At 38.3% G+C, this 23,718-nt stretch overlaps 3 protein-coding genes and 14 non-coding genes across 18 annotated transcripts; 1 reads left to right on the plus strand and 16 right to left on the minus strand.

Annotated features, from left to right (window-relative positions):
• The first annotated feature begins 2,206 nt into the window (after positions 1 to 2,206).
• On the plus strand, positions 2,207 to 6,296 carry LOC111799133 (nuclear envelope-associated protein 2-like). Of its 2 annotated transcripts, XM_023682544.1 has the most exons (6): positions 2,207 to 2,412; positions 2,702 to 2,992; positions 3,114 to 3,221; positions 4,628 to 5,089; positions 5,181 to 5,282; positions 5,889 to 6,296. In XM_023682544.1, exons 2-6 carry the CDS (start codon positions 2,834 to 2,836, stop codon positions 6,060 to 6,062), a joined length of 1,005 nt encoding a protein of 334 aa, XP_023538312.1. In that variant the 5' UTR covers positions 2,207 to 2,412; positions 2,702 to 2,833; the 3' UTR covers positions 6,063 to 6,296. The 2 variants fall into 2 exon arrangements, with proteins under 2 accessions (XP_023538312.1, XP_023538313.1); XM_023682545.1 differs by lacking the exon at positions 2,207 to 2,412 and having other exon boundaries at positions 2,906 to 2,988.
• A 2,673-nt stretch (positions 6,297 to 8,969) lies between these two features.
• TRNAV-CAC lies at positions 8,970 to 9,043 on the minus strand. Its single transcript has one exon. It is a non-coding gene; the product is annotated as a tRNA-Val (tRNA).
• Positions 9,044 to 9,128: 85 nt separating this feature from the next.
• Positions 9,129 to 9,202, minus strand: TRNAV-CAC. The gene has a single exon. It is a non-coding gene; the product is annotated as a tRNA-Val (tRNA).
• An 85-nt stretch (positions 9,203 to 9,287) lies between these two features.
• TRNAV-CAC lies at positions 9,288 to 9,361 on the minus strand. The gene has a single exon. It is a non-coding gene; the product is annotated as a tRNA-Val (tRNA).
• An 85-nt stretch (positions 9,362 to 9,446) lies between these two features.
• Positions 9,447 to 9,520, minus strand: TRNAV-CAC. Its single transcript has one exon. It is a non-coding gene; the product is annotated as a tRNA-Val (tRNA).
• Positions 9,521 to 10,338: 818 nt separating this feature from the next.
• Positions 10,339 to 10,412, minus strand: TRNAV-CAC. Its single transcript has one exon. It is a non-coding gene; the product is annotated as a tRNA-Val (tRNA).
• Positions 10,413 to 11,089: 677 nt separating this feature from the next.
• TRNAV-CAC lies at positions 11,090 to 11,163 on the minus strand. Its single transcript has one exon. It is a non-coding gene; the product is annotated as a tRNA-Val (tRNA).
• Positions 11,164 to 11,544: 381 nt separating this feature from the next.
• On the minus strand, positions 11,545 to 11,618 carry TRNAV-CAC. Its single transcript has one exon. It is a non-coding gene; the product is annotated as a tRNA-Val (tRNA).
• Positions 11,619 to 12,001: 383 nt separating this feature from the next.
• On the minus strand, positions 12,002 to 12,075 carry TRNAV-CAC. Its single transcript has one exon. It is a non-coding gene; the product is annotated as a tRNA-Val (tRNA).
• An 85-nt stretch (positions 12,076 to 12,160) lies between these two features.
• TRNAV-CAC lies at positions 12,161 to 12,234 on the minus strand. Its single transcript has one exon. It is a non-coding gene; the product is annotated as a tRNA-Val (tRNA).
• A 110-nt stretch (positions 12,235 to 12,344) lies between these two features.
• TRNAV-CAC lies at positions 12,345 to 12,418 on the minus strand. Its single transcript has one exon. It is a non-coding gene; the product is annotated as a tRNA-Val (tRNA).
• A 211-nt stretch (positions 12,419 to 12,629) lies between these two features.
• TRNAV-CAC lies at positions 12,630 to 12,703 on the minus strand. Its single transcript has one exon. It is a non-coding gene; the product is annotated as a tRNA-Val (tRNA).
• Positions 12,704 to 12,811: 108 nt separating this feature from the next.
• Positions 12,812 to 12,885, minus strand: TRNAV-CAC. The gene has a single exon. It is a non-coding gene; the product is annotated as a tRNA-Val (tRNA).
• A 98-nt stretch (positions 12,886 to 12,983) lies between these two features.
• Positions 12,984 to 13,057, minus strand: TRNAV-CAC. The gene has a single exon. It is a non-coding gene; the product is annotated as a tRNA-Val (tRNA).
• A 439-nt stretch (positions 13,058 to 13,496) lies between these two features.
• TRNAV-CAC lies at positions 13,497 to 13,570 on the minus strand. Its single transcript has one exon. It is a non-coding gene; the product is annotated as a tRNA-Val (tRNA).
• Positions 13,571 to 15,595: 2,025 nt separating this feature from the next.
• LOC111798843 (protein GLUTAMINE DUMPER 5-like) lies at positions 15,596 to 16,052 on the minus strand. Its single transcript, XM_023682188.1, has one exon. The coding sequence runs from the start codon at positions 16,049 to 16,051 to the stop codon at positions 15,596 to 15,598; it is 456 nt and encodes a 151-aa protein (XP_023537956.1). The 5' UTR covers position 16,052.
• Positions 16,053 to 17,145: 1,093 nt separating this feature from the next.
• Positions 17,146 to 23,138, minus strand: LOC111799130 (diacylglycerol kinase 7-like). The gene is made up of 12 exons (XM_023682539.1): positions 22,627 to 23,138; positions 22,277 to 22,399; positions 22,072 to 22,209; positions 21,899 to 21,984; positions 20,995 to 21,082; positions 20,613 to 20,688; positions 19,954 to 20,036; positions 19,468 to 19,538; positions 19,267 to 19,344; positions 18,728 to 18,815; positions 17,620 to 17,736; positions 17,146 to 17,543 (listed from the first exon to the last, which is right to left on the minus strand). Exons 1-12 carry the CDS (start codon positions 22,993 to 22,995, stop codon positions 17,385 to 17,387), a joined length of 1,476 nt encoding a protein of 491 aa, XP_023538307.1. The 5' UTR covers positions 22,996 to 23,138; the 3' UTR covers positions 17,146 to 17,384.
• Between the last annotated feature and the right edge of the window lie 580 nt (positions 23,139 to 23,718).

Raw genomic sequence — 23,718 nt, forward strand, 5'->3', positions numbered from 1 at the left:
GCACAGCCATTGTTTCGAAACGCCATGGGCACACCCCCAAACACTTCAAAGGTGGATGCACCAAGCAGAGAATAATGTCATTATCCTTTTAATGACTTGAAATGAAAGTCGTAGAGGACAATGGTTGTTGTACNCTCAACCAGGGGCGGGTCGACCGGGTCTTTCCTGTTCTGTTCTCGCCACGAGAAAGACGCACAAAGAAGGTGATTGAGCTCCTCTTTCTTCATTTTCTTCGAGATTGAGCCCCCACCTCGAGTTCACATGCTCCGATGGGATGATTTTTTTCACTCTCAATAGTTAGATACAAGTCTATATAACATAAAAACGCTCCATTTTTTTTTTATAGGTTTTGTTTGTTTGACCATAATCAAGATAGGTCAGGGGCGCGTCAGCTCAACGGGTGGGTCTTGCAGTCAAGCTCCCTTCTACCTAGATAGAACTAAAAAATACAGACATTTGTGGGTTCATCGCGAAAATTGCTATGGAGCAACTACAACCCAAAAAGTAGTCAGAACCCCTTTCATATTCGATTGCATAAGGCATTCATTTGACTTTCCACTAATGCACAATTTCCGTGCAACTATGCTTTCTAGACATTTTTTGTACTTAGCTTAGTTCATGTTAACGAAAATAAGGTGAACTTTCTGATGATAATCTCCCGCACGACGCAAAAGTGAACATATACTCTTTTCTTGTAGTTGAAGTTACAAATTTCCATACTCCACCGTTGCACTAAAAAAAGATTTTTTTTACATAATTTCTTCGCGTTCAAATCATAACCATGTTCTTTTCGATCCTTCTATTAATTGCATTGACTTTAAATATAATATTTAGTAAACGACGATATATAAAAATATTAGAAAAACGAGCAAATTTATCAAAAGTCTAAGGTTTTAAAATAAGAAAAACACATTTTTTTTTTGGACGGTTTGGTTAAAAGTTTTATTTATGATAGACGAGAAAAAAATGTCCAACAATCAAACAACTCTGTTTGGTGTTGCATGAGAAATGTTATAGAACTCGAAATATTAATTATAAATACCATATTTTAAAAAATAAATATAATTTATTTATTTCACTACTCTTTTATAAACCATTTAAAAATAATTGATAAATAAAAATCTTATTTTTTTATCAATAAAAAAAATAAATAGCGAAAAAAAATCCAAAACCACACAAATAATTGAAAAATAAAATAAATTAAAAGGGTTATTGAAAAAACAATAATAAACATAAAATAAATAAATAAGAGGAAGGAATAATACAAAAATAATTAAATAATTAAATAATACTAAAATATATATATTTTTAATTTTCGAAATGAGGTTGCCTTCATTTATTATTGAATTTATTATAATATTTTAATTTATTAATAGAATTTATATTGAAGCTAAATCTTTTTTTAGCCGATAATTTCTATTTTTGGGACTTGCGATTGTCTGACACTTATTTTTGAGTTAACTAATTTGTTTGCGCGTCGTCTACAACCATGCAACGTATGCTCGAGCCTCTAGTCACGATTTAAGAAGAAAATTTTAGAAAACGGGGCAGAGATATTTTCGAGAGAGTTTGAAAACAAGATTTAGTGAGAGATTGAAAACGATGTTATATAGCATGCAAGTAAAGACGACAACAACAACGGTTTAGCAGTATGTAACTATTCGGGCAAAAAGAAACATTCTAAGTTCCAGAAAATTCTTGGTATGAACAAAAAAAAAATATACAAAAATTGAATAAATCCATCGGAATAATCTCTACAAAAGTAAATAAAATTTTTTTATATGAACAACGATGGAAGAACATTCCTGTCTCCACTCCATCAGCGCTACTACAAAAGTACGAATGATTTCATTCATTGTACAAGAGATTCATCATTGTTATCGAACAATTCATTAAAACTATGGTACGAACAAAATGAATATACGTTGTCGTAGTATTAGAAATTTTTTCAAACCCGATCAACTCAAACGACCCACCTAAAATCAAACCAATCTAAGGGTGTAGCATGGCGTGTAGCAATGAGAGCCAAAACTTTGGTTTGGAATTTTGCCGCGCTTCCCCACTCGAATCAAACTCACAAACCACACAAATCTCAGCTTCGTAATTCGTCCTTTTCCCCCAAACCCAAGGCTCGGGAATCTTCAGAACCGAACCTAAATCCACCCCGTTCCTTTGCTGTCGCCCTCTTCTGTCCGCTACTCGATTCAAACTCCAATACTGACAAAAACCAAATTTCAAATCCCTCCATCAAATCAAATGGGTTTCCGTAATTCACTCCTCCACTGCTCGTCAAGAAATTAAAAAATGGCGAACGGATCATTACCCTAATCCTTAATTCTGCTACACAAATGAAGATGAAGAAGATGAAGAAGATGAAGAAGATGAACAGCCCGCCGCTATCTGTTTTTATCTGTAAGTTCTGATATGGGTTTTGTTTTTTAGGGGAGAAAAGTCATTGTGGGGTTATGGATGTTCATTTTCCCTTGTCGTTTGACTGATTTCTTGAGCCGAATTTTCCCGAGAAAATTCTGGGTTTGTCTTCTACGATGTAAATCCATATGGGTTTTAAAGATCTGTTGAAAATTTGAATGAAATTTCGTCAAACGTGTTGTAATTTACGAGTTTCAATCATTTATTTCTTTATTCTCTATTCGTCGACCTATATTATTAAATGCACGCAACTGCCCTCTCCCACATGCAGATGCATCACTTTAGGTTTCACATAGCATCCTCGTGAGACCATTTATTGCGGGTCTTACAAAATTCCTTGGATGAACTTGTATAGAAATAGCTTGAGGCTAATTTCTTGGATCCAAGTGTTGTTGTTCTACCCATGTCTGTTCTTGAGGTTGATCCATTGCTGAAGGATTTGAATGAGAAGAAACAGAGTTTTAGGAGAAATGTTGTGTCGTTGGCGGCGGAGTTAAAGGAGGCTCGTAATCGCCTTTCTTCTCAAGAAGAATCGTTTGTTAAAGAGGCTCAAACAAGGCAGGTATGTGATTTTGGGTGTTTTCTTTGAAGCTTTTGACTCAATAAACCTCGTTTTAGGCGTTTTTTTCTTGTGGGTTTGATGGGATTTTGAGTTTGAGTGATGTTTTGAGGTGTTTTTTCAGGAAGCAGAGGCTAAGACTATGATTATGGAACGAGAAATTGGGAGATTGCATGTGGAACTGGATGAGAAGGATGAACAACTCAAGACTTCTGCAAGTACAGCCACCAAGGTTTGAATCCCAAATCTGTTTCTTATAGAACTTTTCATTAAGTAATGAACTGGGGCCTGCTTAGATCCTTTGAAGTTGTATTGTTTATTGATGCTTTTGGCTATCATATTCTGGTTGTGATTGCTGTACTTTTCTCTTTATGGGTCAGTTTGGAGCAATAAAGTGCCCAAAAGGTCAAGCATCTAAGCCTCACCTCCCTCAATGCCTTTTTCTTTTGCCCTCTTTGTTTTCCTCCTTTCTTCTTTAGTTGGAAGAAAGTTGGGAAAGTACAATTTGGTTACTTTTTTTAGCTGCTAGCGGTGAGTTTTGACTATTACAAATGGTATTAGGGCTAGACATCGGGCAGTGTGCCAGCGAGGATGCTGAGTCCTGAAGGGGGGTGGATTGTGAGATCCCACATCGATTGAAAAGAAGAGAACGAGTGCTAGTGAGGAAGTTGGGGCCTGAAGGGGGGTGAATTATGAGATTCCACATCGGTTGGAGAAGGGAACGAAATATTCTTTATAAGGATGTGGAAACCTCTCCCTAGCAGATGCGTTTTAAAAACCTTGAGGGGAAGCCCGAAAGGGAAAGTCTAAAGAGGACAATATTTGCTAGTGGTGGGCTTGGGATGTTACAAATGGTATGAGGGCCGGACACTGGGTAGTGTGCCAGCAAGGACGTTGAGCCCTGAAGGGGGGTGGATTGTGAGATCCCACATCGATTGAAGAGGGGAACGAGTGCCAGCGAGGATGTTGGGTTTTGAAGGGGGGTGGATTGTGAGATTCCACATTGGTTGGAGAGGGGAACAAAATATTGTTTATAAGGGTGTGGAGACCACACGTTTAAAAAACCTTGAGGGGAAAACCCAAAGAGGACAATATCTGCTAGTGGTGGGCTTGGGTTGTTACAAATGGTATTAGAGCCAGATACCGGGCAGTGTGCCAGTGAGGACGCTGAGCCCTAAAGGGAGGTGGGTTATGAGATCCCACATCGATTGGAGAGGGGAATGAGTGCCAGGGAGGAAGCTGGGTCCCGAAGGGGGGTGGATTGTGAGATTCCACATCGGTTGGAGAGGGGAACGAAACATTCTTTATAAGGGTGTGGAAACCTCTCCCTAGCAAACACGTTTTAAAACTTCGAGGGGAAGCCCGAAAGGGAAAGCCCAAAGAAGACAATATCTGCAAGCCGAGACTGTTACATGTTACATGTAGACTTTGCTCGTGTCTTTACCTGAATAAGAATTGTAGCAAACAACCAAACACTGCCTTCCTTTTCTTGAGCTATCTGGTTTATAATTCCTCCCTACTTTTTGTAATTAATATACCACTTCTCTATTACCTTCATAGGATTGGCTTATTTAAATTCGTTAAGGTGTTATCGACGTACATTATCGATGAGTGTTACCGACATGTTGTTCAATGCAGTACCTTCAAGAGTTGGATGGACTGAGACTACAGCTCGCCGCCACTCAAGCAACAGCTGATGCAAGTGCTGCCTCAGCTCAATCAGCACAGAACCAGTGTTTAGCGCTTTTGAAGGAACTAGACGAAAAGAACACTTCTTTAAAAGAGCACGAAGATCGTGTAAAAAGGTTGGGAGAACAACTCGACGATCTACAGAAAGATCTCGTGGCAAGGGAATCATCTCAGAAGCAACTGAAAGATGAAGTGTTGAGAGTTGAGCATGAGATCATGGAAGCTCTAGCCAAATCTGGTGTGAGCAAGGATTGTGAATTGAGGAAGATATTAGATGAGGTTTCTCCCAAGAATGTTGTGAAGATCAATAGGCTGTTGATTGCAAAAGACGAAGAGATAGCAAGATTAAGAAATGAAATCAAGACAATGACTGCTCACTGGAAGCTGAAAACCAAGGAGTTGGAATCACAAGTATGTAAACTTCTTTGGCTCGACTGCATATAGTGTACTTTCTCGTATTGTTTTCATGTTCGTTTATGCATTTTGATGTTCTTATTGACAGTTAGAGAAACAACGACGAGCTGACCAAGAACTGAAGAAGAGGGTGTTGAAGCTGGAGTTCTGTCTACAAGAAGCTCGCACTCAAACACGAAAACTTCAAAGGGTAAACACTTTGATTTGTTTAGAATTGGGCGGTTTATTAGCTTTAGTGTAGATAAGACTTAATTCGTTGGCTCGGTGGGATATTGTTTTTGGACCACCTATCATGGGTGTGAGATCCCACGTTGGTTGGAGAGGGGAATGAAACTTTCCTTATAAGGGTGTGGAAACATCTCCCTTGTAGACACGTTTTAAATGTGAGGCTGATGGTGATACGTAATGGGCAAGAGCGGACAATATTTGCTAGCAGTGGGCTTGAGATGTTACAAATGGTATCAGAGCCAGACATCGAGCAATGTGCCAGCGAGGATGTTGGGCCCCCAAGGGGGGCGGATTGTGAGATCCCACATTGGTTGGAGAGGGGGACGAAACTTTCCTTATAAAGGTGTAGAAACCTATCTTTAGTAGACGCGTTTTAAAACCATGAGGCTGACGGTGATACGTAATGGGTCAAAACGGACAATATCTACTAATGGTGGGGCTTGAGCTGTTACAGTAGCCTAGACCATAAAACCAATATTGAAAAACTGGCTTCCTTACTAACCTCATACAAAAATAATGTACGAGTTGGTCTTATAGATGAAACTAACCTGCATTTGATTCGTAACAGATTGGAGAACGACGGGAGAAAGCCATAAAGGAACTTCGAGATCAGTTGGCAGGAAAGCAAGGTGGAGCTAGTTCTACTACCGAATCCGAAAAACTGAAGTTTTGGGAAACCTCGGGGTTCAAGGTTATGGCTTCGATGTCGATGTTGATACTCGTAGTATTTTCGAAGAGATGAGGTAAATCATTAGAATGTATAGTAGTGTAGGAAGTAGCATGGTAGAGGAGAACTTTGTCCTTGTTCTCCATTTACAGATTTACAGTGACTTCCAAAATCACTGGAAGTGATTCTGTATTTATATGTAGAACAGCCTATCTTAGGCTAGCAACTAATTGTAGCCACTCATCTAGTCATATAGAAACTCGGTCAAATTCGAGACTTCGACTAACGGTATTTGTTCGTTACTATCTCGATTTCTAGCGTTTCCTGTTTTGTAGGTCATTTTCTATTACGTTTTAGCACTATGCTTTTTAATTCTTTTTATTGTTGTGGATAAAACCTATCAAACGTTAGCATCCTTGCTCTCAGGGCTCGAGTTGCTTGCGAACTTGACAATTTTCCGTTCATAATTGTAGTACCTCCATTTCCTTAAGAAGATGGTAGATGATGAAAATCGTTGAATGTTACTTTCGTCAATTTTGCCATCAACATCGTCCAGATCACCGCATACCTCAAAATTTGTATCAATGGTCCTCGTGATTTTCAACACAATGATCAAACTCTAAAATCTTAATCTCTGGGTCATCACAATTGATCGGTTGCGAAACTTCATATTTCAAATGAGTTTCTTATCAACTTCCTTGAACTTTGCTCGATCTTTAGTCACATGTGGTTGATTGCTCCGTTGTCTCGGTACTAAGAAAACTTAATCCCAGGGATCGCAATTGACCTGTCGCAAAACTTCATATTTCCAATAAACTTTTCATTAACGGTGCTTGATCTATGGTAAGGAAAAGGAAAAAACATGCATAATTTTAAAACAGGTCTGAGATTGAGTTTGAACTGACCCTCTAGTGTGTAAGATGATCGCGTGGAATAAGCTTTTCATTAACGGTGCTCGATCTATGGTAAGGAAAAGGAAAAAAAAACATGCATAATTTTAAAACAGGTCTGAGATTGAGTTTGAACTGCAGACCCTCTAGTGTGTAAGATGATTGCGTCAAGTAATTATCGATTCCACAGGGAACCTATCTTTTTGTTAATTTTATCGTGGAAATTAAGTGAGTTTTTGGGTAACATTCAAACGAGTTTTGGAGATTTTAACTATTTAAACAAAACTAAAACAGAGTGCCACTGCTGTCGAAAAACAGAAAATGATGAGAAAATCAACTATAAGGAGGAAGGTTCGGCTAAGAGAGATTAAATAGATAAGTTGTTGAGTTTTGTGGTAGATTTTAGTTCCTTTTAATAGATTCTCAAGCCCACTTCCGGGGGTCATGAATGATTCCATAATCGTTGTAATTTCTATTAACAAAACTATCGGAGAAGAATTATTCCTAACCCTTCTATTACCGTTCAAGTCTCCTTGCTGAACTAGAGTATTTAAGAGGATTTCATTGCTCCCTCTCTTCTCCTGAATAAGAGAACAACTATGTATCTAAAGTAGTTAATTAAACATACATGTAAATCATTAACAAGAACTCTTTAATAAACTAAAATCATACCGTCAACGTACTTAAACAATAAAACTCTCTCGCCTCCCCTATTAAGTTTAGTTCTCCATACAAATTGAATTAAACAAAGGAATCCGCATCTTCATCATGTAAAATTGATGGAATAAGGAAAGAGAATAAGGAAATAGAGAGTTATCCCGGTTTGTTGCCATTCGTTAATGGAAGTTCCCTTCTCTTGAGTTTCACATTCACCTCTTTGTCCTAATCAATCCTTGTTGGTCTCCTTTTCCTTCTGCTGTCAACAGATACTGGATTCGGGTTTTCTTCTCCTTCTCTAGTTTCACAGCAGTTCACTGTGCTGTGTACTTCGATTTTTTTTTACCCAAAGTGTGGCTCCCCTCTCCTTGGTCTTCATTTTCTTTTTATATTGAGCATGAGTTCCCCTTCAAGGCGGGAAAGGAATAAGTAGTCCACATAGGATGTTCCTCATTGTGTAGTCAATGACCCACCTAGACTGTGGATTTAAAATTTTCATGTCATCCCCCATTTGTTTCCAAATTTGCTACTCGCACGTGGTTTAACATAAATGTCTGAAATTTTACCACATAACTCAATTAAATATGATTTATGTCAAGTCATACACAACTCAATTAAATATACAATTAAGATCGATTTATGTCAAATCATGTTTTTTTTTTCATGTTGAACCGCAATAAACGATTTCATGCTCACTAAGTAGAATAAATGGGGTAATAAATGAGTAAATGGTGAATAAGAGTGCAATATTAACTACAAAAAGACTTGATCTGACTCAAATTTTAGAGAGTTATCATAAGACAAGCATGATAACCAACTACACCACCCACTTAAGGTGAGATTTCAACATGCTTTGAACTCGAATCAACATGCTTTGAACTCGAATCAACACTCAGACCTCTCATGTGTGAGATTAATTACACCACCCGACAAAATGAGATTTCAAAAAGTACAACAACTCGAATCAAGACTTATATTTCAGATTGAACTCGAATCAACGGTGAAAACGTTGTTAACCAACTACACCATCCAAAAAGGATGAGATTCCAAACTAACGATTTGAACTCGAATCAAAGGTGAAAACGTTGTTCAGGAAAAAGTAAAAACATAATTTTAAAAATGTCTGAACAAACTCAAATCAACGGTGAAAACGTTGTTTGTCTGAGCCAAGGTTCAAACTAGGGACTAATTTTAAAAATGTCTGAACAAACTCAAATCAACGGTGAAAACGTTGTTCAGGAAAAAGTAAAAACATAATTTTAAAAATGTCTGAGCCGAGGTTCAAACTAGGGACCTGTAGTGTGTGAGATTAGCGTGATAACCAACTACACCACCTAGACAAGCTCAGAAACCAAAATAACGATTTGACCTCGAATCAACAGTGAACAACAGTGAAAACGTTGTTCAGGAAAAAGTAAAAACATAATTTTAAAAATGTCTGAGCCCAGGTTCGAACTGGGGACCTCTAGTGTGTGAGACTAGCGTGATAACCAACTACACCACCCAGACAAGCTCAGAAACCAAAATAATGATTTGAACTCGAATCAACAGTGAAAACGTTGTTCAGGAAAAAGTAAAAACATAATTTTAAAAATGTCTGAGCCCAGGTTCGAACTGGGGACCTCTAGTGTGTGAGACTAGCGTGATAACCAACTACACCACCTAGACAAGCTCAGAAACCAAAATAACGATTTGAACTCGAATCAAGAGTGTAAACGTTGTTCAGGAAAAAGTAAAAACATAATTTTAAAAATGTCTGAGCCCAGGTTCGAACTGGGGACCTCTAGTGTGTGAGACTAGCGTGATAACCAACTACACCACCCAAACAAGCTCAGAAACCAAAATAATGATTTGAACTCGAATCAACAGTGAAAACGTTGTTCACGAAAAAGTAAAAATATAATTTTAAAAATGTCTGAGCCCAAGTTCGAACTGGGGACCTCTAGTGTGTGAGACTAGCGTGATAACCAACTACACCACCCAGACAAGCTCAGAAACCAAAATAATGATTTGAACTCGAATCAACAGTGAAAACGTTGTTCAGGAAAAAGTAAAAACATAATTTTAAAAATATCTAGGCCTAGGTTAGAATTGGGGACCTCTAGTGTGTGAGACTGAGTGATAACCAATTACACCACCGAGACAAGCTGGGAAACCAAAATAACGATTTGAAACTACACCACCTAGACAAGCTAAGAAACCAAAATAATGACTTGAACATTGTTAAGGAAAAAGTAAAAATCTCTAGTGTGTGAGACTAGCGTGATAACCAACTACACCACCCAGACAAGCTAAGAAACCAAAAATAACGATTTGAACTCGAATCAACAGTGAAAAAATTTTAAAAATGCCTGAGCCCAGGTTTGAACTTAGGGACCTCTAGTGTGTGAGACTAGCGTGATAACCAACTATACCTCCCAGACAAGCTAAAAACCTAAAATAACGATTTGAACTCGAATCAACAGTGAAAACATTGTTAAGGAAAGAGTAAAAACATAATTTTAAAAATGTCTGAGCACAGGTTCGAACTGGAGACCTCTAGTGTGTAAGACTAGCGTGGTAACCAACTATACCCCCACGAAAAGCTGAGGAACCAAAATAACGTTTTGAACTCGAATCAACAGTGAAAACGTTGTTAAGGAAAAAGTAAAAACATAATTTTTAAAATGTCTGAGCCCAGGTTCGAACTGGGGACCTCTGAGAAATAAAAATAATGATTTGAACTCGAATCAAGAGTGAAAACGTTGTTAAGGAAAAAGTAAAAACACGTTGTTAAGGAAAAAATAAAAACATAATTTTAAAAATGTTTGGGCCGAGGTTCTAACTGGGGGCCTCTAGTGTGTGAGACTAGCGTGATAACCAACTACACCACCCAGACAAGCTAAGAAACCAAAAATAACGATTTGAACTCGAATCAACAGTGAAAAAATTTTAAAAATGCCTGAGCCCAGGTTTGAACTTAGGGACCTCTAGTGTGTGAGACTAGCGTGATAACCAACTATACCTCCCAGACAAGCTAAAAACCTAAAATAACGATTTGAACTCGAATCAACAGTGAAAACATTGTTAAGGAAAGAGTAAAAACATAATTTTAAAAATGTCTGAGCACAGGTTCGAACTGGAGACCTCTAGTGTGTAAGACTAGCGTGGTAACCAACTATACCCCCACGAAAAGCTGAGGAACCAAAATAACGTTTTGAACTCGAATCAACAGTGAAAACGTTGTTAAGGAAAAAGTAAAAACATAATTTTTAAAATGTCTGAGCCCAGGTTCGAACTGGGGACCTCTGAGAAATAAAAATAATGATTTGAACTCGAATCAAGAGTGAAAACGTTGTTAAGGAAAAAGTAAAAACACGTTGTTAAGGAAAAAATAAAAACATAATTTTAAAAATGTTTGGGCCGAGGTTCTAACTGGGGGCCTCTAGTGTGTGAGACTAGCGTGATAACCAACTACACTACCTAGACAAGTTAAGAAACAAAAATAACGATTTGAACTCGAATCAACAATGAAAACACATTGTTAAGGAAAAAGTAAAAACATAATTTTAAAAATGTCTGAGCCCAGGTTCGAACTACGGACCTCTAGTGTGTGAGACTAGCGTGATAACCAACTACACCACCCAGACAAGCTCAGAAACCAAAATAATGATTTGAACTCGAATCAACAGTGAAAACGTTGTTCAGGAAAAAGTAAAAACATAATTTTAAAAATGTCTGAGCACAGGTTCGAACTGGAGACCTCTAGTGTGTAAGACTAGCGTGGTAACCAACTATACCCCCACGAAAAGCTGAGGAACCAAAATAACGATTTGAACTCGAATCAACAGTGAAAACGTTGTTCAGGAAAAAGTAAAAACATAATTTTTAAAATGTCTGAGCCCAGGTTCGAACTGGGGACCTCTGAGAAATAAAAATAATGATTTGAACTCGAATCAAGAGTGAAAACGTTGTTAAGGAAAAAGTAAAAACACGTTGTTAAGGAAAAAATAAAAACATAATTTTAAAAATGTTTGGGCCGAGGTTCTAACTGGGGGCCTCTAGTGTGTGAGACTAGCGTGATAACCAACTACACTACCCAGACAAGCTCAGAAACCAAAATAATGATTTGAACTCGAATCAACAGTGAAAACGTTGTTAAGGAAAAAGTAAAAACATAATTTTTAAAATGTCTGAGCCCAGGTTCGAACTGGGGACCTCTGAGAAATAAAAATAATGATTTGAACTCGAATCAAGAGTGAAAACGTTGTTAAGGAAAAAGTAAAAACACGTTGTTAAGGAAAAAATAAAAACATAATTTTAAAAATGTTTGGGCCGAGGTTCTAACTGGGGGCCTCTAGTGTGTGAGACTAGCGTGATAACCAACTACACTACCTAGACAAGTTAAGAAACAAAAATAACGATTTGAACTCGAATCAACAATGAAAACATTTTGTTAAGGAAAAAGTAAAAACATAATTTTAAAAATGTCTGAGCCCAGGTTCGAACTAGGGACCTCTAGTGTGTGAGACTAGCGTGATAACCAACTACACCACCCAGACAAGCTCAGAAACCAAAATAATGATTTGAACTCGAATCAACAGTGAAAACGTTGTTCAGGAAAAAGTAAAAACATAATTTTAAAAATGTCTGAGCCCAGGTTCGAACTGGGGACCTCTAGTGTGTGAGACTAGAGTGATAACCAACTACACCACCCAGACAAGCTGAGAAATCAAAATAACGATTTGAACTCGAATCAAAAGTGAAAACTTGAACTCGAATCAACAGTGAAAACATTGTTAAGGAAAAAGTAAAAACATAATTTTAAAAATGTGTGAGCCCAGGTTCGAACTAGGTACCTCTAGTGTGTGAGACTAACGTGATAACCAACTACACCACCCAGACAAGCTGAGAAACCAAAATAACGATTTGAACTCGAATCAAAAGTGAAAACTTGAACTTCTGAGCCTAGGTTCGAACTGGGGACCTCTAGTGTGTGAGACTAGCGTGATAACCAACTACACCACGATTTGAACTCGAACCAACAGTGAAGATTTGAACTCGAATCAACAGTGAAAACATTGTTAAGGAAAAAGTAAAAACATAATTTTAAAAATGTCTGAGCCCAGGTTCGAACTAGGGACCTCTAGTGTGTGAGACTAGCGTGATAACCAACTACACCACCCAGACAAGCTGAGAATCCAAAATAACGATTTGAACTCGAATCAAGAGTGAAAACGTTTTTTAGGAAAAAGTAAAAACACGTTGTTAAGGAAAAATAAAAACATAATTTCTAAATGTCTAGGCCCAGGTTTGAACTGGGGACCTCTAGTGTGTGAGACTTGCGCGATAACCAATTACACCACCTAGACAAGTTAAGAAACCAAAATAACGATTTGAACTCGAATCAACAGTGAAAACTTTGTTAAGGAAAAAGTGTTAAGAAAAAGTAAAAACATAATTTTAAAAATGTATGGGCCCAGTTTCGAACTAAGGACCTCTAGTGTGTGAGACTAGAGTGATAACCAACTACACCACCCAGACAAGTTGAGAAACCAAAATAACGATTTGAAGTCGAATCAACAGTGAAAATACGGGGACCTCTAGTGTGTAAGACTAGCGTGATAACCAACTACACCACCCAGACAAGCTCAGAAACCAAAATAACGATTTGAAGTCGAATCAACAGTGAAAGTAAAAACATAATTTTGTTAAGGAAAAAGTAAAAACATAATTTTAAAATGTCTGAGCTCAGGTTCTAACTGGGGACCTCTAGTGTTCTAATTGGGAAACTCTAGTGTTTGAGACTAGCGTGATAACAAACTACACCACCCAGACAAGCTGAGAAACCAAAATAACGATTTGAACTCGATTCAACAGTGAAAACGTTGTTCAGGAAAAAGTAAAAACATAATTTTAAAAATGTCTAAGCCCAAGTTGAACTCGAATCAACAATGAAAACGTAAAAACATAATTTTAAAAATGTTTGAGCCCAGGTTTGAACTGGGGACCTCTAGTGTGTGAGACTAGCGTGATAACCAACTACACCACCCAAACAAGCTGAGAAATCAAAATAACGATTTGAACTCGAATCAACCGTGAAAATGTTGTTTCATAATTTAAAAAATGTCTGAGCCCAAGTTTGGGCTGGGGACCTCTAGTGTGTAAGACTAGCTTGATAACCAACTACACTACCTAGACAAGGTGAGATTTCAAAATAACGAGTTAGAACTCGAATCAACCTAAGGAAAAAGTAAAAACATAATTTAAGTAAAAAACATAATTTAAATAATGTCTAAGCCTGTTGTTAAGGAAAAAGTAAAAATTAGAATAGTGTGAGTGTGATTGCCTAATCCCACTTGATTGCTTCTCTTTTTTAGTAAGGACTATATGAACCTTAAATTTCTCCCTACCAAATTTCCCCATTGTGCCATATCTTTTTCCAAACATATTTTGAGATGCAGGGAGAAAGGCAATGCCATAATTCCTTTGTTAAATCCAAAGTGGGCGTTTTCTTTAAACTTCCACGTTCCATGTCGGGATGGAGATTCAAACCAGCAATTTAAAGGGAAGGTATAAATATCTTTCGAGCTAAACAACTCGGTGTTAAATTTTATAACTAAGCGTTTCACCACAAGTAAATGGTGTGAGAAAGTTCGGTATTTATAATCAAATAAATCCAGTATATGAAAATAGTAATAAATGGAAATAGTAATAAATGAAAAGATACTTCTGGAAAGACAGTCTTATAATAAAATATCAAATATGATATATATGGTAAACTATAATTTAGTACTAAATATCCTTAACACCCTCCACAAGCTGAGCGTCGGATTTGAACGATCGTGAAGCTTGGATCTGAAAAATTCAAAGAGATGCCGAGAGATTTTTTGTGAAGATGTCAACAACCTGGTTCGGAAGAGGCGTAGAGAAACACTTTCTTGGCCATCGAAAACTGCAAAGAGATCGTTGCTCAGCGGTGATGCTGCCTTGGCTTTGGTGAGAATATGTCTTAACCCATGAAGAGGGATTCTCACTCAACGACGATGTTGCCTTGACTCCGGTGAGAATATGTCTAACCCAAGTAGAAGGGGAAACCAAGAGCAAGGGATAAAGACAATGTTGAAGCCGGAAGAGTCGCCACAATGGGCGAAGGAGCCAATTTTGGCTAGAAGGGTGGCGGTGACTTGGTTGACGAAGAGGCCAGTGCTGCGCCCAAATTTCAAAGGTAAATCTCTGCAAAAGGTCGATGTGCTTATCAAGATTCTGTATATTTTCGAAGAGAACGCTGATAAGGATCCTAAGATTAGGGTTTCTGTGAAGGATGAAGGGTTGATTGGGAAGAAAATGAGAGAGACTATGTTGGCTAAAGGAAACTGATTTTGTTGGAAAAGGTGAGGTTGTAGGTAAGAGTATGGCGAAGGGTGATTTGGAGGTCAAAAGGGTGGGGCCGAAGAGTAATCAATCGACTCCGCATGTCGCAGTCATGGCGACTACCCCTACAGCGTCAAAGTCAGCAGTGGTGGTGGAGAAGAACACTAGAGGATTTCAGAAGCCATTGAAAAGAAAGTATCCCACGAATTATTTTTTATTAAAGAATCTCTTTTTAGTTTCTTTGGAACAATCACGAGATTCTCGAGAAGAAATATGAGGTGCTGCTTCCAATAACAACATGATACGGGGTGGAGGTCTCATTTATGGAACAAATCAATACGTTTCAAAAAGAAAGATTAGAACATCAGTCTCATCGATCTCATAAGTATCATACTAAATCTCATCAACTGAATCGCTTTTTAGAAATACAAAACGAAATTCAACCCGAGTGTAACTCACTCTCTAAGGAATAGAAGTTCAGAATCTCTATCAACCCGAGCGTAGCTGGTGCGTACTTTTAATCGGGGACAAAAATTGGAACCCTCCCGTTTCACGATTATTACACTAAACGACCGAAGAAAAAAAAACGTGAAAATACTTTATATTTGCACATAAGTTCTTTCAACAATTTAATGAAAATAAAAATCAACATACAAATAGGATTCAAAGATCAACAATCAAGGGAAAAACATGGATTAAATTACATATTTACCCCAAAGAAAACAACGAGCTTGTGAGACCCATCGGCAACTGATCAGCACCACCATGCTCCGCCGCCGTGGCCTTCATTTCACGGCTGCACGTAACTTTACTACAATCTAAACCCAGCGACATGGGAGTGGCTATGAAACTTGGGTTAACTTCTCCCGCCATTATTACCAACATCTTGTCCTGAAACACCGTGGGTGGCGGCGGATTCCGGCCATCTCCGCCCTTGCCACGAGCAGACTCCATGTCGGCGGCTCGAGCAGCACCGGCGTGGCCGTTCAATACAGATGCAGAAACGTTCCAGCAATATGAGCAGGCAATGATCAAGAGGGCAATGGCAATAAGACTTGAAACGGCGGCGAGGGCGCCGAATAAGTACGGCACCGGCGTATGCCACAGCGTGGTGGGTGAGGGTGTCTCCATAGTGATAAAAGATTCTCTGCTGGCTGCAGCCATGGCTGTTCTTCTTATCTTAGGTATGTGAGTTTGTTGTTTGTTTCCAAAGCTTTTTGTTGGAAGAAAAAGTATTGCAATGATAGAGACCGAACTATCAATCGATACCGATACATTTTAAAGGATCAAATAGATAAAAGTATGAATGATAGTAATTGAACTATCGACCTTTAAAATGGTAATGGGGAGCCACACGATAGATATCCTATACTATTCTACAAAAAATACATATAAGATAAATAATCCCAACTCTCCTTAAACCGAACCTTTAGAATGGTAATTAATGTTTTATTCACATAGCTGCATTTGAATTGACGTACAAACCTGATCTTTTTTAGTTCAACAATTGCAATGATGAGACCGAACTATTGACCTTTAGAATGGCAATGATGAGACCAAAATATTGACCTTTAGAATGGTCATTGATGTCTTATTTACTGAGTTACGTTCAAACCAAACTATCGACCTTTAGAATGGTGAGTTATGTTCAAACCAAACTATCGACCTTTAGAATAGTAATTGATGTCTTATTCATTGACCTACGCTCAAATTAACGTACAAACCTAATTTTTTATTTTTTTTTAGTTCAACCGCCTTTAGAACGATAATTGATATCTTATTCACTAAGCTACATAGAATGAACGATAATTGATATCTTATTCACTAAGCTACATAGAATGAACGATAATTGATATCTTATTCACTAAGCTACATAGAATGTTAATTGATATCTTATTCACTCAGCTATATTCAAATGGACGTAAAACCTAATCTTTTTTCATTCGACCGAACTATTAACCTTTAGAATGGTAATTTATGTCTTATTCACTAAAATGTGTTCGAATTGATGAACAAACCTAAAGAACCACTAGAACTAGAAGGAAATGAGTACAAGAAATGAATTAAGTATACAAAATGGTGGGGATTATTTAGTTCAAGGGAATTCTATGTGCATTGGATCTTTCCAAATGAGTGTTTTCTAAACCATATTTTTGGAAAGATACTCATAACAACTACAAGTTGTTTTGTGGTGGAGGAACTTATTAGATATTCAAGAACTCGAACACAACACTTCAAAGATGGGTTAAACACAAACCTGAAAACTAAGAACGATACGTATATGACATTTATAATGAATTTAAACTTACTTTTAAGAAAAAGTATTTTTAAGTATAACATTCGCTCTATAAGAAATTTTAGAGAGAAAAAAGAATAATATTAAAATTTACAGTCGGAGAAGATGACGGTGGACGGACGGACGGACAGATGGCTTTACATTAATGGTTAATCCTAAAAGGAATGAATGAGCAGTAGGGGATGAAGAATGGAGGTGAAATTATTCTCCATTGATCATAAGTGATTGGGAAGGTACCCTTTTGATTTCGACATAAGTCAAACATTCTCTGCTCATGGGTTGCTTCCATGGCTCTCCATCCATCTGCAGAAATGCGTGTTTCCATTCTCCACCTCGAAGTTCAAACCGAATTGCTGCGGCCTGCAACCCCAAAATTTTTACCAACGTTTTTCAATTTGTAGCAATTTGATGAATGAATCAAACACAATTTCATTACCTGAACTATGTGTTTAGCTGAGATGACCTCTCCCATAACAAGTGATGCATGCCATCCTTGCTTTAGACCAAACACTTCTAGAAGCCCATCATCAACATGTGCCTCAACAAATCCTCTCTGAATGAAATGTTTCTAACGTAAATGAGAAGAAAATTTGTGAACTCTAGCCTTAACAAATAGCCCGAGATCCTATATCGGTTGGGGAGGAGAACAACACGCTCTTTATAAGACGACACGCTCTTTATAAGGGTGTGGAAATCTCTCTCTAGTAGAGTTGTTTTAAAAATCTTGAGGGAAACCCCGAAAGGGAAAGCTCAAAGATGACAATATTTGCTAGCGGTGGGCTTGGACCGTTACAAATGGTATTAGAGCCAGACACAGGGCGATTTGCCAGCGAGGAGGTTGAGTCTCGAAGGGGGGTGAACATGAGGCAATGTGTTAGCAGGGGCGCTGGGCCCTGAAGAGAGGTGGATTTGATGGGGGTCCCACATCGATTGGAGAAAGGACCGAGTGCCAGTGAGGACGCTGGACCCCAAAGAGGGGTGGATTTAGTGGTGGTCTCACATCGATTAGAAAAGGGGCCGGATTTGGTGGTGGTCTCATATCGATTAGAAAAAGGAACGAGTGCCAACGAGGACACTGAGCCCTGAAGGAGGGTGGATTGTGAGATCCCACATCAGTTGGGGAGAACGACATACCCTTTATATGGGTGTGAAAACCTCTTTAGCATAAGTGTCTTAAAAATATTAAGAGGAATCTTAAAAGGGCAAGCCCAAAAGGGAATCCTAAAAGGCCGTTAAAAATATTAAGAGGAATCTTAAAAGGGCAAGCCCAAAAGGGAATCCTAAAAGGCCGTTACAAATAGAGACATAGAGACGAGAAAGGTTTGGGTATTCATTTAAAGCAGCAAGAGAGAATAGATAACTCCTGTTCCTTAGGAATCGCAATAAAAATGGCCAATCTATAAGCAAATTGCCAAAACTAGTGCAATAAACAGAAATTATATGCTGTCAAATGTAATTGGGCTAGAATCCAGTTAAAAAACAATTAGAATCTGGGTGATATGTGCAGATAAGAAACGTTTCATCATGTAAAGAGAAAAATGTACCCTTTCCATGTACTCTGGCGTAAGATTTCCCCATGGATGTCTCCCACTACCATAGTTGTTGAGATTCAACGCAACCAGAGATCTTACACTGCACAAAATAATTCAAGTTAAATGCCTAAAGCAAAAACCATTCAGGCAAGAGAGCTGATTTGACCGAGCAGACTAGATGAACGAGATTGATTTAAAGCGAAAGCGCTGCACCAACTTGCGTACAAGATTGATATATGGATTGGGGAGTAGGGTTCCAAACCTTGTTAGTCTCCCCTTTCTCTAATAATAAGATAAATTTGGGGAGCGAAAACCGTCTTCCTTCGAATTCAAACTCAAACTTAAACAGACTTTAATCCCAACAAAATGGGTCCTGGCTACATATTTCCTATACTAAAACACTTTCCCTGTTAATCACTATCATATTCATTTCAAAGAAACAGTTGAATACACAAAATTCTGTTTATTTCAACAACAATACGATATTGGATGCATGAACTCAAAAATACCATTACAAATGCAAGTTAAGCCAAGCAAAGAGCGCATGATACCTCGAGGGGATTAAAACCTCCTCCCAATCGGAACAATTGACCTTTTTGACATGCATCCTTAGGATGTGTTTAAGGCCCCTACAACCAGAAAATTTTCTTAGAAACTCTGTTTAGCAAATACAAACCTACTTGTTTTCTATATTTGAAAAACTCATATCCAAATCACAAAGCAACAATCCCAAACGGTGTAGAATATCTAACCTTAAACTCGGATCACTAATGCAAGGCGTGAAGAACCAGCCCTGACTACAACTATAGCCAGAATAAATCAGCTGTAATAGGAGATCTCTATCAGTTGAATTCATCCTTACGTTTCAATAAAAACCATTGAACATATTTAAGAGATCAACTTAAGTCCTGGTGCATTATCATTCCCCAAAAAATTTCAGAGTTACCACAATTTTGCATCCCCATAGGAATGAAGGACCAACATCCCTCCAGATTTTCCAGGAGACTCCACCTTATACTTTCGATGCACAAAGATTTTACTACCCTCGTATCCACAGATGTTGCGTTCGTTCTAGTTTGGATGTGTTGATCTCATTCATTCTATATAGAAGGCTTTGTTTTTATATTAGTAATCAAAATTAATTGTTTGTCGGTTTAATTCATAAAATAAAGTGAATAAAGGAAACTTGCAGCAAAGTACTCCAAATTTCTAAATAACTTTAAAGTTCAAAGCCCAACCTTGTTAGAAATTGGACCTTGTGCGAGGTAAGGTTTTTCATCCCGTAGTTGGTGGAAGCCATAAGCAACTTGAGCATCCATTCCTGCATGAACAAAATAAAAAAACCTACTTACAAACAAGTGATCAAACAATCAAATGAAGATCATTAAATGATTGCATTTTTTGTAACCATGCGACATGAAAATAAACAAAATGCACCCCTGTTAAACTAACAAATAAAATTGCACCTGCGATCTAAAGCTAACTCCCTTGACTGAGAGAGATAGAGAGATATATCCACAAGGTGCATTTATTTAGATTTGCAAACCACATTAGTACAATACTGCATTTCAATTCCAACCAAATTTGTCAAAGCATACATTATCCTTTCAAAAAAAACAAAATTGAGCTAATATTGCTTGAAGCTAGAAAGTTTTTACTGCAACTACTTAAAATTTAGTCTGCCTAAAAACCTCTTCAATATTCACAAAGAACCAATATCTGCGTACTAACCTCTTTGATTTTGACCGTAGAATCAAGTTCAACATACATACTCTTTTATATTGACACTTGCGTAAATGGCAGAATTAACTTCAAATTTTCAGGTAAATAATGTTTCTTCAGTATTTATCATTCATGAGAGTGTCATTGGCTATTTAAATGTAAACGCCTAATATACCTATGCTGAAGTAATTATAAAATACTCCTTCGTGGAAGTAGGCTTTCTCTGGCAATGACTCCTCAATTTCCAAGCTCTGCGGCCACAAAAATAAATTAAAAAAAAAAAAAACACTTCTACCTCTGAGATACAAATCTTTGTTGTCACAAGATATTTGGAAAAGAAAGATGCAGCATTTTAAAGATTAGCACTTATATTTTTGCTTGTTCGCTAACCACTAAATGTACAAGGGATGACAGAAAGAAAGATGAGATAAATTAAAGGGTAGTGTTGAATGATCAAAAGAAAAATGGATGAACGATTAAAGGGCAGTGTCATCCAGAGTGTTTTCATTCAGCTAGACTATGAAAGTATTAAAAAAAAGTTGAAAAAGTGCACAAACCTCATCAAGAGCATGGACTTCCGTAGGTTTCATGCAATGTGGTAATTTCACGATTTTAGTAGATGGGGTTGCTAGAGTAACATGCCAACTGCATCACAAGATTCAGATTTATGAAGGGCCATAATTAGTTTCACTGATGCGTTCACTATGCAGAGGCACCAAGCACTCTTAGCCACTGCATTTACAGAGAACTATACTACCAAAACATTCACATTTACAAACCTAAACCCGCAATCACCAACACACCATACCTGTATCGGCCCAAGCCCACCGCTAGCCGATATTGTCTTTTGGGCTTTCTATTTTGGCCTTCCCCTCAAGATTTTTAAAACGCTTCTGCTAGGGAGAGGTTTCAACACCCTTATAAAGGGTGTTTCTTCTCCTACCCAAGACGTGGGATCTCACAATCCACCCCCTTCAGGGCCCAGCGTCCTCGTTAGCACTCGTTCCTTTCTCCCATCGACGTGGGACCACCACCAAATCCATCCCCTTCGAGGCCCAACATCCTTATCCTTATCCTTATCCTTACTGGCACACCGCCTCATGTCTACCCCCTTCGGGGAACAACCTCCTCGCTGGCACATCGCTCGGTGTCTAGCTCTGATACCATTTGTAACGGCCCAGGCCCACCGCTAGCAAATATGGTCCTCTTTCGACTTTACATTTCGGGCTTCCCCTCAAATCTTTTGAAACTAAAACACGTCAGGCCCCTCAAAGTTTTTAAAACTAATACGCCTCTGCTAGGGAGAGGTTTCAACACTCTTAGGAAGGGTGCTTCGTTCTCTTCCCCAACCAATGTGGGACCTCACAATGCCACCCTTATAAAGGGTGCTTCGTTCTCCTCCCCAACCAATGTGTGATCTCACAAAGCCATACTTATGCTTAAAACGAAGAAAAACAGTACCTATCCAATCTACGAATCTGACCAGTGGTTGCCCTGTCGAGGGATCTTTTGATGGCTGACTTCCAAGCAAAAGGAAAAGAACCACCCTGAAACGAGCATTCAATCCTACAGCTCATGACATTATCAGATATGTAAATATGATATGATTTTTCATGAGAAATAAGAGAACTCACCCAGCCAAAGGTTCTAGATAAGTCATTGCCAGTACCAAGAGGAATTATTCCTACTGGTGGAACGGGCAGCCGCCCGCTTTTCTCGAGGTCTAAAAGACAACCAAGAACCCAACCAACAGTGCCATCACCTCCAGCAACCTGTGGATAAATCAGTTAGTTTTTCACCATAACCAAAATTCATATAGCTTCAGATCTTTAATCATACCATGACCCTCATCTTCTCACGGATCTCTTTAGCACAAGCATCACCAAGCCCAGCCAATAACTCGAGGCATCTCAATCCATACCGGACAAATTCATGGGGCTTCACATCTGTTAGGTCAAAAACCTTCACAGAAATTATGGACCAACGTTTAGAACCATTAGCTATGGAGATTTCAATCACTGACTAGACATTATTGATCTCAACAAGAACAACACATCCAACTCTCCGAATCAAATTTTGATTAACAACATTTTACAAATCCTAGGTTTGTATGAACACGCATCGTTGAACAGCATTAAACAAAATTGAAAAGCAAGAGAGGGAGGGGAAAGTTACGGAAATGTATGGACCTGTTCTTCGCTAATTAGCATCTGGAGCCTCTCCTTAAGCAAGGGACCATGGCGACCACCACTTCGGGGATTAATGAACACAACCATCGGCGAATCAGGCGGACCATCGTTAATCTCTGGAACAACGGAGGATCCGGAGATAGATCTAGCACCAGGCAACCAGGTCTCTCCGGCGCCAGGGTCCTGAAGCCGAATGGAATCTCGCATAGCATAACGAAGGTATTGCGGCATCCGGAGCTGCTTCCGCAACTCATCCTTGTCGATTTTGATCCCCGTGAATCCACATCCCTTGAACGAGTCCACCACCGAAGATTGAGCCGCGATTCGAGTTGTTGAATCGCCTTCGCCTCCCGACGTTGGCGAATCCATCACTTTCCCTCCCTCTCCTCTCTCTTTTTCCTTCACAGAATCACGAAGTGTTGGATTAGTCTCTTGTTCCTCTGGACAAATACATAAGGACTTGGCGATCGAGTGAAGAAATCAAATCAAACACATTCCGGCGAAGTCACAAGAGACAGNTTATGTATAGAAAGTGATGAAGAAATCTTCCATTTGAAGAGAGAGAGAGAGAGAGAGAGATGAAAGGAAGAATTGATGAGAGATGATTGGGAATTTGATGTGTGGAATTTCGAATTTAATGCCCATTGACGGCGGAACCTCCGGTGGGATTTACAAATTTCCTTCCCTCAAACGTCCGGCCACGCACTCTGGCAGACAGTTATACCCTTTCCCGTTCACTTGGTTGTTTACTTTTATGTCCTCCAATCGTCGCCGTCCACGTGGACTTCACGCCACTCTTGCTCCTTCGTAGATTTTTTTTTTTTATTTTCTATATATTTTTAACGCTAAATTAATAAAAATATTTATAAATTTTATATTTTGGACATTAACAAAAATATTTTTAAAAAATTATTATTATTAATATATGGACGAAAATCATGTATGATACTTTACCGATTATCTTTAAATTTTGTTTTTTTTTTCTTTTTTTTTTCGAAAAGAAAAAAAAACAATAAAATGACTAAAATATAATTTTTTTTTTTTTATAGCTAAAAACAGTTCCACTTTTATTGGATTTGATTTTTTTTTTTT

The sequence above is a fragment of the Cucurbita pepo genome, chromosome LG07, assembly GCF_002806865.2.
Source record: "Cucurbita pepo subsp. pepo cultivar mu-cu-16 chromosome LG07, ASM280686v2, whole genome shotgun sequence".
NCBI classification, from domain to species: Eukaryota; Viridiplantae; Streptophyta; class Magnoliopsida; order Cucurbitales; family Cucurbitaceae; genus Cucurbita; species Cucurbita pepo.